A 14,462-nucleotide genomic window follows, 5' to 3' on the forward strand; every position below is an offset into this window, starting at 1 on the left:
CCACCCAGAAGAGATACTAGTTTCAAGTGCTGAATGTAAGAAAAAATTCAGCCATAGAGAAACATTCACAGATCATAAAACAGCTCAGATTGGTGAAGAATCAATGACTACTACTGAATCTGAAAAAGTCGTTTACAGAAAGACAGACCTCATAAAGTACCAGAAAATTCAGAAAAATGAAAGCTTGTGTACTTCTGCTGACAGTGGTACAAGTGGTTGCTGGAAAAGAAACCTCCCAATGCACAAGAGAATCCACAAAGGAATGAAACCACTTCACTGTACTGAGTGTAATAAAAGCTTCAGTCAGAAGGGAAACCTCAAAATACACCAGAGAATCCACACAGGAGTGAAACCATTCATCTGCACTGAGTGTAATAAAAGCTTCAGTCAGAAAATAAGCCTCACACGACACCAGAGAAGCCACACAGGAGTGAAACCATTCATCTGCAGTGAGTGTAATAAAAGCTTCAGTGAGAAGGGAAACCTCACAAAACACCAGAGAATTCACACAGGAATGAAACCATTCATCTGCACTGAGTGTAATAAAAGCTTCAGTCAGGAGCAATACCTCAAAAAACACCAGAGAATCCACACAGGAATGAAACCATTCATCTGCAGTGAGTGTAATAAAAGCTTCAGGCAGAAGGGAGACCTCACAAAACACCAGAGAATCCACACAGGAATGAAACCATTCATCTGCACTGAGTGTAATAAAAGCTTCACTCACAAAACAAGCCTCACAATACACCAGAGAATCCACACAGGAGTGAAACCATTCAAATGCAGTGAGTGTAATAAAAGCTTCAGTCGGAAAATAAGCCTCACAGAACACGAGAGAATCCACACAGGAATTAAACCATTCATCTGCAGTGAGTGTAATAAAAGCTTCAGTCAGAAAAGAAACCTCACAATACACCAGAGAATCCACACAGGAATGAAACCATTCATCTGCAGTAAGTGTAATAAAAGCTTCAGTCAGAAAACAAACCTCACAATACACCAGAGAGTCCACACAGGAGTGAAACAATTCATCTGCACTGATTGTAATAAAAGCTTCAGTTGGAAGGGAAACCTCACAATACACCAGAGAATCCACACAGGAGTGAAACCATTCATCTGCACTGAGTGTAATAAAAGCTTCACTCATAAAACAGGCCTCACACAACACCAGAGAATCCACACAGGAATGAAACCATTCATCTGCACTGAGTGTAATAAAAGCTTCACTCATAAAACAGGCCTCACACAACACCAGAGAATCCACACAGGAATGAAACCATTCATCTGCACTGAGTGTAATAAAAGCTTCACTTATAAAATAAGCCTCGCAATACACCAGAGAATCCACACAGGAGTGAAACCATTCATCTGCACTGAGTGTAATAAAAGCTTCACTCAGAAAACAAGCCTCACAATACACCAGAGAATCCACACAGGAATGAAACCATTCATCTGCAGTGAGTGTAATAAAAGCTTCAGGCGGAAGGGACACCTCACAATACACCAGAGAATCCACACAGGAGTGAAACCATTCATCTGCACTGAGTGTAATAAAAGCTTCACTCAGAAAACAAGCCTCACAATACACCAGAGAATCCACACAGGAGTGAAACCATTCATCTGCACTGAATGTAATAAAAGCTTCAGTCGGAAAACAAGCCTCACAGAACATGAGAGAATCCACACAGGAATGAAACCATTCAGCTGCAGTGAGTGTAATAAAAGCTTCACTCACAAAATAAGCCTCACAATACACCAGAGAATCCACACAGGAATGAAATCATTCATCTGCAGTGAGTGTAATAAAAGCTTCAGTCAGAAAACAAACCTCACAAAACACCAGAGAATCCACACAGGAATGAAACCATTCATCTGCAGTGAGTGTAATAAAAGCTTCAGGCGGAAGGGACACCTCAGAATACACCAGAGAATCCACACAGGCATCAAACCATTTATTTGCACTAAGTGTAATAAAAGCTTCAGGCAGAAGGGAGACCTCACAAAACACCAGAGAATCCACACAGGAATGAAACCATTCATCTGCACTGATTGTAATAAAAGCTTCAGTCATAAAACAAGCCTCACAAAACACTGGAGAATCCACACAGGAATGAAACCATTCTTCTGCACTGAGTGTAATAAAAGCTTCAGGCAGAAGGGAGACCTTACAATACACCAGAGAATCCACACTGGAATGAAACCATTCATCTGCAGTGAGTGTAATAAAAGCTTCAGGGTGAAGGGAGAACTGACAATACACCAGAGAATCCACACTGGAGTGAAACCATTTAGATATTCTGAGTGTGGTAAGACCTTCGTTGACAAGGAGACACTCACTATGCACCAGAATAGCCATTGAGGAGTAAAACCATTTCCATGTACTGAGTGTGGCAAATGGTTGAGGTTGAAGAAATACATGATAATGCACCAGAGAATCCACGCAGGAGTGAAGCCATTTAGATGTTCTGAGTGTGGTAAAACCTTCACTGAGAAGGGACATCTATCAAGGCACCACAGAGTTCACACAGGAGTGAAGCCATTTACGTGTTCTGAGTGTGATAAGACCTTCATTGAGAAGGGACATCTGTCAAGGCACCACAGAGTTCACACAGGAGTGAAGCCATTTACATGCACTGAGTGTAATAAAAGCTTCTGTTAGAAGGTAAACCTCAAGAACCTATAGAAATGATAAGTAGTAGTAGTAGAAACCACCGAATGATCCACACAGGAAGGTACATATAAATATCTAGGAGTGGAGGAAGAAACGACTAGAAAGCTGAAATGGCCGAGAGAAAAAAAATCAGTAATGACTATTCTAGGAGACTTCCTGCACTCTCATATTGTTTTGGTATTTCAGACTGGCCTCTTAAACACCTGCAAAAACTAGGGGGCCCTTTTACTAAGCTGCGTAGACGCCTACGAGCACCCAATGTGCGTCAATTTGGAGTCATCACCCGGCTACCGCGTGGCCTGGGCAGTAATTTAGATTTTTACGTGTGTCCACTAAGCGCGCCAGGAAAGTATTTCTATTTTTGGTGCATGGCGGAAACCGGGCGGTAATCATTATTCTACGCACGTAGACCATTACCACCCAGTTAACGCTTGAGACCCTACCAATAAGTCAGTGGGTGGCGGTAAGATCTCAGGTCCAAAATGGATGTGTGCAATTTTTATTTTGATGAAGTCAAGGAGCAGCTGGTTCAGGAACCAACAAGAGGGGGAACAATTCTAGACCTAGTGCTTAATGGAGCATGATGTGGTTCAGGAAGTAATGGTGCTGGGTTCACTTGATAACAGCGATCATAACATGATCAGATTTGATATAAGCTCTGTAGTAAGTACACGCAGGAAATCCAATATGTTAGCATTTAACTTTCAAAAAGGAGACTATGATAAAATGAGAAGAAGGGCGAAAAAAAAACTTAGAGGAGCAGCTGCAAAGGTCAAAAAATTACGATGGCGGGGGACAGAGCAATATGGCTGAGAGGACACAGGAGAATCTGCTCTATCGTGCCTTCTAAGCATAAGGGTAAGGTTGGATTCATTTGTGCTCCCGCAGTGGGCAGGAAATGAGGGTGAGATCCCAGCTCAGTACTGGATGCAGGGAGAGTCCCAGCTTTCGGGAGAGACATCTTTGTTCCCCTCAGACCAGGTTGTTCCACCACTTCGACAACAGCAGACTATAGAGGAGGCTGTGAAGACTCCGAAGAAAGATGTGATGTCTTCAGCAGCTGCTGTGGGGGATTCTCCTGGGTCAAACCACCGGACTTGTTTCTATCCCTTTTTGCTGGATGGATATTTCGGTTTGTTCACCCACTGGTACCCTTGGATCATAATCCAAAATTACAACCCATTGATCCCATTACAATCTGCTACTAAAGGATTGCTGGAAGTACCCTCATTCAGGTTTATTAAGCTTACCATCTATCGAGAGTCTCTCTTTAGAAGTGCTGGACCAACTTTATGGAATGCTCTACCGGATTCAGTTTGCAATACATCATCTCATTTGGCTTCCAGAAAACTACTGAAAGCACATTATTTTGTACAAGTTTTCCCTAGATGAGGATGTTGACAGTACGCTCATAGTATACTCAGATTTATATGTGATCACATTTGATATTTGATCTACAAAACTGTCCACTCTGCAGACTTCACTTACCTAGGAACCAAATGGTGGAACTCCTTAGCACCCAAAATAAGAAATATACAGGAATATACTAGATTCCGCAAAATCCTCAAATCATTCCTATTCAAACAAACCTTCACAAAGAACGACCATATCTCAACAATTAATTATTACTTGAAGTGGTTATTACTCCATTTACCATTAACTTTCTCTTTGCTTCATGTACAATTTCTCCTTCATAATAGATTTTCTAAATGTTAAACATCCATAGCTATCCCAGTATGTTTATGATATTGTATTGTAAAATTGAATTCTTACAACAAATTACTTTCTTATGCATTATTCTTTGTTATGTATCTTATACAGTTTATTGTAAGCCACATCGAACTCAAACTTGTTTGGGATAATGTGGGATATAAATGTCATAAATAAATCAATCCATAATTACATTTTTGTAGTCCAAAGGAGCTATTTTCTCGCTGTTTTTGATGTTGAGTGTGATTCCTTTTACCTTTAGGTGGGTCTCCCTTCTGGATAACCTGTACCCGTATGTTTTACGATCGGCTGAGACAAACTCTGTGATATGCTCACCCCTAGAGATCTCACTCTTTAATTCACTTAAATAGTCACTCAAAAGAGGATTCCACTTACCCTCCTTGCTCAAAGAGCTTACAATCTAATAGACAAGAAATAAAGTAAGCAAATTACCTAACCAATTACCGCCCAGTTGCGTCTATCCCACTAGTAGTCAAATTGATGGAGAGTTTGGTGACCAAACAGCTTACGGAATACATGGACAAGTTCTCAATACTACACGACTCACAGTCAGAATTCTGCCCCCACCACAGTACCGAAACTGTCCTAGTCACCCTCTTGGCCAAATTCAAGCAAGAAATAGCCATAGGTAAAAGTATACTTCTACTCCAATTCGACATGTCAAGTGCATTTGACATGGTCAACCACAATATACTACTAAGACTCCTTGGCCACTTTGGGATTGATGGAAATGTACTTAACCGGATAAAGGGTTTTCTAACCACCAGAACTTACCAAGTAAAATCAAACTCAAACATATCACCACCGTGGAAAGCTACCTGTGGAGTACCTCAAGGATCACCATTATCACCAATACTCTTCAACGTGACGATGAGCCCACTGGCAAAGTCCCTATCCAACCGAGGCCTCAACCCGTTCATCTATGCAGATGACGTCACAATCTACATTCCCTTCAGTCATGACTTAACAGAAATAACCAATGAAATCAATGACGGTCTAAACATCATGGACTCCTGGGCAAACTCATTCCAACTGAAACTGAACACTGAAAAAACACACTGCCTCATCCTCTCATCTCAACATAACAAGTACAAACCCACAACCATAAATACCCCAGAACACACCCTCCCTACCTCAGACAGCCTAAAAATACTCGGCGTCATAATCGACCGCAACCTTACCCTTGAGAACCAAGTAAACTCTGTAATAAAGAAAATGTTTTACTCAATATGGAAACTCAAACGAATAAAACCTTTTTTCCCAAGGAAAATATTTCGAAACCTAATACAACCAATGGTCCTAAGCCATACAGACTATTGCAACGGAATCTATGCGGGATGTAAAGAACAACTCGCAAAAAATCTCCAGACTGCCCAAAACACAGCTTCCAGGCTGTTATTCGGTAAAACACGCTTCGAAAGCGCCAAACCCCTCCAAGAAAAGCTACACTGGCTCCCAATCAAAGAACGGATCATCTTCAAAATCTGCACCTTGGTCCACAAAATTATCTATGGCGTAGTCCCAGGATACATGACAGACCTCATAGATCTACCAACCAGAAACAGAATCGGATCATCACGATCATACCTAAACCTACATTACCCAAATTGCAAAGGACTGAAATACAAAACAACTTATGCATCCAGCTTCTCCTACCTAAGCGCACAACTATGGAATGGATTCCCAAAAGCTGTGAAAACAATCCATGACCATCTAAACTTCAGGAAATCACTAAAAACCAACCTCTTCAAAAAGGCTTACCTCACCGATCCAACGTAAATCCCCACACCCAGCAACACAACATAACCAATGATCGTACTGGACAATATACAATCTTCATCCCTTCCATCATCATAGTGCCTCATACACACCTACCTCACTTTGACCACAATATAACCTGTATTTGTTATCAACTGACTGGCGAACGCCTTTACGGTACTATGTAAGCCACATTGAGCCTGCAAATAGGTGGGAAAATGTGGGGTACAAATGTAACAAATAAATAAATCTAATATAATAAAACGCACCATGAACGTTCTGAAGACAACGTTCTGAAGCCACTCAAACACTCCCTGGCTGTAGGGTTCGTGGATTCATGGTGTGAAGCCAGCCAGCCGTCTCTGCCCCGCCCTCGCGTCAAACGTCATGACGTCGAGGGCGGAAAAAAAAAGAAACAATTCCGGCAGCGCAGCATCAGGGAAGGAGGTGGCGCTCCCGACGTCTCTAGCCTTCCCTTCGCTGTGTTCCGCCTTCTTCTGACGTCAAGGATGATGTCAGAAAAAGGCGGAACACAGCGAAGGGAAGGCTAGACGTCGGGAGCGCCGCCTCCTTCCCTGACACTGCGCTGCCGGAACCGCCACGGAGGTCAATTTAAAAAGAAGAAAAAAAAAAAAGGGATGTTGGGGGGAGAGAAGAGGGTGGGCAGTAAAGTTGAACAATGGGAGCGGGAGGGCAGGGGAGAAACGACAGCATGGATGCGAAGGGGGAGGGCATGGATGCGAAGGGGGGGGGGGAGAAGAGGGCGGGCCAGGCTGGGACATGGGAGAGAGAGGAGCATGGATGCGAGGGGGGGTCATGGAAGGGAGAGAGGGGACTTGCTGGAAAAGGATGAATGGAGGCGGCAGGGGACAGAGGAGCATGGATGGGCATGGATTGGGAGGGCAGGGCTCAGGGAGAGAGGGGAATTGCTGGAAAGGGATGAATGGAGGGGGCAGGGGACAGAGGAGCATGGATGGGCATGGATTGGGAGGGCAGGGCTCAGGGAGAGAGGGGACTTGCTGGAAAGGGATGAATGGAGGGGACAGGGGACAGAGGAGCATGGATGGGCATGGATTGGGAGGGCAGGGCTCAGGGAGAGAGGGGAATTGCTGGAAAGGGATGAATGGAGGGGGCAGGGGACAGGAGCATGGATGGGCATGGATTGGGAGGGCAGGGCTCAGGGAGAGAGGGGAATTGCTGGAAAGGGATGAATGGAGGGGGCAGGGGACAGAGGAGCATGGATGGGCATGGATTGGGAGGGCAGGGCTCAGGGAGAGAGGGGAATTGCTGGAAAGGGATGAATGGAGGGGACAGGGGACAGAGGAGCATGGATGGGCATGGATTGGGAGGGCAGGGCTCAGGGAGAGAGGGGAATTGCTGGAAAGGGATGAATGGAGGGGGCAGGGGACAGAGGAGCATGGATGGGCATGGATTGGGAGGGCAGGGCTCAGGGAGAGAGGGGAATTGCTGGATAGGGATGAATGGAGGGGGCAGGTGACAGAGGAGCATGGATGGGCATGGATTGGGAGGGCAGGGCTCAGGGAGAGGGGAATTGCTGGATAGGGATGAATGGAGGGGGCAGGTGACAGAGGAGCATGGATTGGGAGGGCAGGGCTCACACTCTCTCTCTCATATACAATGTCTTTCTGACTCTCACTCTCACACACTCTGTCTCACACTGTATCACATTCACTCTCTATGTGCCACACAGTCACTCACACACTTGCTTGGTCTCATACACTCACTCTCACAGAGAATCTGTGTCTCACACACACTCTCTCTCTTGCCCACACACACACACTCTCTCTCACACTGTGTCTCACATACACACTTGCACACACTCTCATTCTCACACACACACTCTCTCACAAACACACTCACACCCAGACTCACTCTCTCTCTCACACACACACACTCACACTTTCACTCTGACTCTCAAACAGTCACTCTCACATACACTCTCCCAAACATACACACTCCGAGGAAAACCTTGCTAGCGCCCGTTTCATTTGTGTCAGAAACAGGCCTTTTTTACTAGTAAATCAATAAATGGTGATTAATTTCCTGCTTATTGTACTAAATCAAATTGTATAAAAATGAGAGAAATCTATGTGGGGGGGGGGGGCGCTTCCTTGTTCTCAGGGCAGTGAACTGGCTTGGAGACAAGGGGATCTCTCTAATCATTTCTTTTCTGTATTTCAGATTTGCAATAGCCTCTGCTTGAGCCACTATTTACTTGTCTCCAGAATAAACTTCTAAGTATTATTTGTCTTATTAGTGTAGGAAATCCAGGGACATCAGCACTCCAGCCGTAGTCAGTTAAGGTAGGTTGTGTGGGATGATTGTCTAACATGTGATAATCATAAGCAGACCCCCACACCCACAAATTTTGGCACACATGTTACAGAATAGCGCCAGTTCTGCACCTAACTTACCCCCAGGGGCGTAGCCAGACTTCGGCGGGAGGGGGGTCCAGACCCCTAGGTGAGGAGGCATATTTTAGCCCCCCCCCCCGGTGGCACCGCCAACCCTCCCCTGCCACCGCCACCACCAACAACAACTTTGACCCCCCCCCCCCCCCGCCGCCAACCCTCTCGACCCCCCCCCCGTCCCGCCGCCAACCCCCAGCCTCCACCAACCGAGGTACACTTCTTCCGGCGCATGGCGACGGCGGGTTGGCGGCGGGAGGGGGGTCAAGAGGGTCATCGGCAGGGGGGTCCAGGGCCAAATCTACGGGATCCCAGGCCCCTGTGGCCCCATGTAGTTACGCCACTGCTTACCCCACCCCCGTTTACTAAGCCATGCTAGTGGCTGCCATGCGCTAATGCCAACACAGCCCATTAACTTTGAATGGGCAGTATCAGCGTTGAGTGCGGCTTAGTAAACAGGAGAATTAATTGTTAAATTAAGCACCACGGCCTTTAGTACTGATTTAGTACTCTTAAGAGGCATTAATCAGTACTAATTAGCGCTAACTTGTGGTTACAGCATACAACTACATAAGAATATAAGAACAGCCATACTGGGTCAGACCAGTGTCACAGTCTTTCTCGGTTGGTCATAAGTACATAAGCATCGCCATGCTGACACAGACCAAGGGTCCATCGAGCCCAGCACCCTGTCACCGACAGCGGCCAAAAGAACAAGCAATTTGTTGCGTCCATCCTAGAAATACTGTATTATTCCCTTGTCCATTCAATAACATTCTATAGCTTTTTCCTCCAGGAAACCGTCCAACCCTTTTTTGAAGTCCGCTAAGTTAACCGCCTTAACCACCTTTTCCGGCAGCGAATTCCAGAGTTTAACTACGCGTTGAGTGAAGAAAAATTTCCTCTGATTCGTTTTAAATTTACCACATAACAGAAAAGGTGTCAACTGAAATGCATCTGCCCAGGAGTGCATGATATGTAGACTTTGGTTGATGTCGTTGGAAATTTCTTTTAGGTCTTGTTTGAATGGGATGTAGATCGTTACATCATCAGCGTATATGTATGGGTTGAGGTTTTGGTTTGATAGTAGTATCATCATTAGGTTGGTATTGGCGTGCTTTATCTTAGGCTGGTGTAAATGGGCATGCCAAAATTTGCCGAATGATGTGTGTAACTGACAGTATTCTATAACTTATGCCTGTTACTTGGCCCATCCATGCTGCTTTCATGTACCTGCCCACCTTGAAGTTACACGCTATAGCACATAGGTGTTACTTGAATAGCACCTACTGCATTACACACGAAACATGCAATTAAAGGAGCCTTTGAAATGTGTAAGTGGCACATAACTAGGCATGAACTTATAGAATTGTCCCTATAATGCCATAATTTGAAGATATTCAATACTAATTCAATGAAGATACAGTCAACACTCAATTTAATGAACTAATTGGGGAAAGGTGGTGTCTTAAATCAAAATGTCTGAAAATGTTTACATTTTATATACTTTGAAGTGTAATACAATCAGTTTTCATATTCAAAACCACAAATGTAGCTATATGTGAACAAATTACATATCATGCATTAACTGCTCTTACTTATGGGGTCCCTTGCTTCTAAATCTATCTCTATAATATTATGCCAAGAGGAACTCAAATGTTGTTCTCCCAGCATGTGTCTGCCTTGGAATCCAAACTTCACTTATTTTAATTTATTTTAACTGGACCTCAATGCATCCACCCTTCAGGTGAACAAGAACGCCAAAGTTGTCAATGGAGCTGATCCTATCACAGGTCCTTTTTTCGGGCCGCAAGGGAGTGAATCAGATGGCAGATGAAGTGTGCTGGAACTCCCCAAATGGTGGGGACCTAATTTGGGTGATAAAATCCACCATTTTGGAACCAGTAGAGCTGGAATCGGGTCAAGAAGGGCCTCCAGTGCTAAGCTAAGTGGAGTTGCCTGATGATGTAGAGAAGCCCAGCAATCAAGGAGGGGACTGGATGTCAGGTGACAGGCCAGTCCATAAGATTTTTACATAAAGAAAGAGTGGTGAGCGGGGAATTGACAGAGGCCACAGAGACACTCCTGTGTGCAAGGGAGGATCCTTCTTTGGCCAAAAGGGACTGAATCACTCCTGATTGCTGTAATCAATGTAATCCTTAGGTATGGAGGGAGTCCTTGGCAGGGCCTGGGTATACCTACAGGAAGATTGGTGGTGGAATGAGGACTTTGCTGACTTCAGCAAAATGAGGGAATACCTGAAGAAAGAGCCGATGGGATGGGAAGACATATGAGAAGTGGAAAGGTAGTGGTCCAGGCTGAAAGGAGCTATAAATATGGCTACTAACCTTTATGTAAAGAGAGTAAATAAAAGCAAGAGAAAAAGGAAACCGATATGGTTCTCCAAGCAAGTGGCTGAGAAAATAAAGGCTAAAGAGTTGGCGTTCATGAAATACAGAAAAACACAAGAAGAGGAACACGGGGAGGAATACTGAATGAAACTGAAAGAAGCCAAGAGAGAGATACGTCTGGCGAAAGCGGAAGAACAAATGGCTAGAAATGTAAGGAGGGGTGACAAAAATTTGTTCAGGAATATTAGTGAAAGGAGGAAAACTAAAAATGGAATTGTGAGATTGAAAGATGCTGTGAACTGCTATGTGGAGAATGATGAGGAAAAACAAATACTTCTGTGTTCATGAAAGAAAATTCTGGAGAAGGACCACAATTGACTGGCAAAGATACATTTGAGAATGGAGTGGATATAGCATCATTCATGGAAGAAAGTATTTATGAACAACTTGAAAAATTGAAGGTGGGCAAAGCCATGGGACCAGACGGGATCCATCCCAGGATATTGAGGGAGCTCAGAAAAGTTCTGGCGGGTCCTTATTAGATATGTATCATGTGTCAAAGAATAAAGTGGTTGCTCAAAGCATATTCTTAGCACAATCATTCAACTGCAAAACACTATGCACAACTTTGTGCAAAAACACACTCAGAACCTTACTGTACCATAAATATTACACTGGGCAGAACCTAATACACCAATATACCACCCATACGGAAAATGCAGACCGTCAACAATATGAAACAAGGGATCATATCATCACAATTCTCATGTACAGCCACAAAACACCCTAATTCATGTTTAATGTGGGATAAAATGCCATAAATAAGTAAATAAAAATAAACTTTTAATGTTGAGCACCTGATTCTCAAAGTGGACATATTCCAAACACTATAATGAAAATAAAATGATCGTTTCTACCTTTGTTGTCTGGTTGTCCGATTCTGCTGGTCAGGAAGTCATCCTCCTTAAATATCTCCCTGGCAACCCAGCCAACCCCCCCCCCCCCCCTGCTCTCCCAGCAGTAAGGTAAACAAACCATAAACCAATTTCTACAATTGGTTACACAAGGCTAGAGGGCTTTCACTGCAGCTCCTGCTGTGAGGATGGGGGTAAATCAACAATTTAAACCTCTCAGAGCACAGCAGGGGAGGCTTAGCCTGTCCAAGCCTCTTATACCGGGCGCCTATGCCTCTGGGCAAGTCTCCTACTCTTGTTATTCTCCAATAATTTCTAGGACACTGGGCCACACTCCCAGGAGTCCCACAGTTCCTAGAAAGCACCCACATACCTAAACCACAAACCGCCAGGATTCTTAGTCCAGGACAACAAAGCCAATAAACTGACAGGTTTATTATCAAAGTGGAACAGTGAACTAGGAAAAAATAGTGGTGAAATCAGCAAGCAATAACTGGTAATGGAATAAGGATCAATATTAAAGCAATCTAAACACTTTGTCACTACCTGGGCAGCACCTTGGGAGTTTCAGGAAAATAACTGCTCACAGATCTGAACAGGGTCTCAGGGCAGAGAGGTTCACCTTCTACACTCCCTAGCTGAGACAGGGGAAAATCCAGTACCTCCTGGCTGGATTGTGAACTACAGGGCTCATCAGAGTCCAGACCATTAACTTTTGAAAGAAACTGGCCAATAGCGGGGCAGGATACCTTTTCCTCAGGGCTTAGGCTAAAAAGAAACAGTCTTCTCTGCAACCGCCTTAGAACACAGAACAAACACCACCTGCTGGCTAAACAAGAGAAATACACGTCATGAAAATTATTACAATTCACAGGCTTGAAAACCCGCTGTTTCGCCACACTTGTATTTTAAATTTTGCAGAAAAAGCATGACTTATAGCACATTACAAGAACAAATGAGGCATTGAATATGAGGGGCATAAGCTTTGTTTATTTCAAGACTATTCAGCCGATGTGGCTGGGCACTGGAGGGCCATGGAACCATATTGCACTGAGTTATTTCAGAGAGGGATGAAATTTGCTTTGCAATTCCTGGTGAAGGTACGCCTTACTCATCATAACAAACAAATGTATTTTAACTAGTTCTGTACCAAAAAGAATATTCAGCTGAATACAAATGAAAAATATTATTCCACAAAATACCAAATACAAATAATGGGCTTTAACACAATAAATAATAAAAGAAGCAACATGAATCAGAGATCAACAGGTTTATTTTCGAAAGAGAAGGACGCCCATCTTTCAACACAAATCGCAAGATGGGCGTCCTTCTCACAGGGTCGCCCAAATCGGTATAATCAAAAGCCGATTTTGGGCGTCCTCAACTGCTTTCCGTCGCGGGGATGACCAAAGTTCACGGGAGCGTGTCGGAGGCTTAGCAAAGGCAGGACTGGGGCGTCCCTAACACATGGGCGTCCTCGACCGATAATGGAAATAAGAAGGGCGTCCCTGATGGACACTTGGACGACTTTACCTGGTCCTTTTTTTCTTATGACTAAGCCACAAAAATGTGCCTTAAATGACCAGATGACCACTGGAGGGAATCAGGTATGACCGGCCCTTACTCCCCCTGTGGTCACTAACCCCCTCCCACCCTCAAAAGGTTTTTTTCCCAGCCTCAAATATCATACCCAGCTCCAGGGAATGCTGGAGGCGAAATGATGTCAGGAGGAGAGAATCGCGGGACATCGAGGGGAGGAAGGGGAGGGCAGGGCAGAGGAGAATTGATGGACATGGGTGGGATGGGAGGACAGTCATAGACGCCCCGTATAAGAGGCTTGGGGAGGCTAAGCCTCCCCAGCCCAACCATGACCTTCCCCTGGCTGCTGCGCCCCCAAACACAGGGCTGCCTGGCGCAGCAGCGCTGCAGCCAGGCAGCTCTCGGACGGTCCCTCCGCTCCTTCCCACCCTCAGCTCCCTGATCGACAGCCCTCCTCTCCGTTCCTCCCCCCCCTTGCTCGTTTTTAACCCTTTTACTTTCAGGCGCAGCAACGGCAGTGAAGAGGACAACACAGCGGGCTTGCCTCCAGCTTCTCCCTTCCCTCACACAGTGTCTTGCCTTCTGCGATGATGCATTTCCTGTTTCCGCGAGGGTGGGACACTGTGTGAGGGAAGGAAAAAGCTGTGTTGTCCTCTTCACTGCTGTCGCTGCGCCTGAAAGTAAAAGGGTTAAATGCAATGGGGGGGGGGGGGGGGAGGACAGGGAGCTGAGGGAGGGCAGGGAGAATCGCAGGACATGGATGGGACGGCAGGGGGAGAGAAGAAGTGGCTGAAATTGGAGAGGAGGGCAGGGGGAGAAGAGATCGCTGGACAGGAGAGGAGGGGAGGGCAGGGGGAGAGAAGAGATTGCTGGGCAGGACAGGAGGAGAGGGGAGAGAGGAGAATTGCTGGACATGGATGGATGGAGGGGGCATGGGAGAGAGCAAATTTGCTGGATATGAATGGATGGAGGAGAGGGTAGGGGAGAATGGAGAATTGCTGGACATGGATGGATGGAGGGGAGGGCAGGGTAGAGAGAAGAATTGCTGAACATGGGTGGATGGAGGAGA

At 45.2% G+C, this 14,462-nt stretch overlaps 1 protein-coding gene across 1 annotated transcript; it reads left to right on the forward strand.

Annotated features, from left to right (window-relative positions):
- Positions 1–496: 496 nt before the first annotated feature.
- Positions 497–2,387, forward strand: LOC115462089 (gastrula zinc finger protein XlCGF26.1-like; the record flags this gene model as incomplete). Its single annotated transcript, XM_030192129.1, has 1 exon — positions 497–2,387. A coding segment is annotated over one exon (1,863 nt), but the record flags the coding sequence as incomplete, so codon positions are not given.
- Positions 2,388–14,462: the final 12,075 nt, after the last annotated feature.

The sequence above is a fragment of the Microcaecilia unicolor genome, chromosome 1 (genome assembly GCF_901765095.1).
Source record: "Microcaecilia unicolor chromosome 1, aMicUni1.1, whole genome shotgun sequence".
NCBI classification, from domain to species: domain Eukaryota; kingdom Metazoa; phylum Chordata; class Amphibia; order Gymnophiona; family Siphonopidae; genus Microcaecilia; species Microcaecilia unicolor.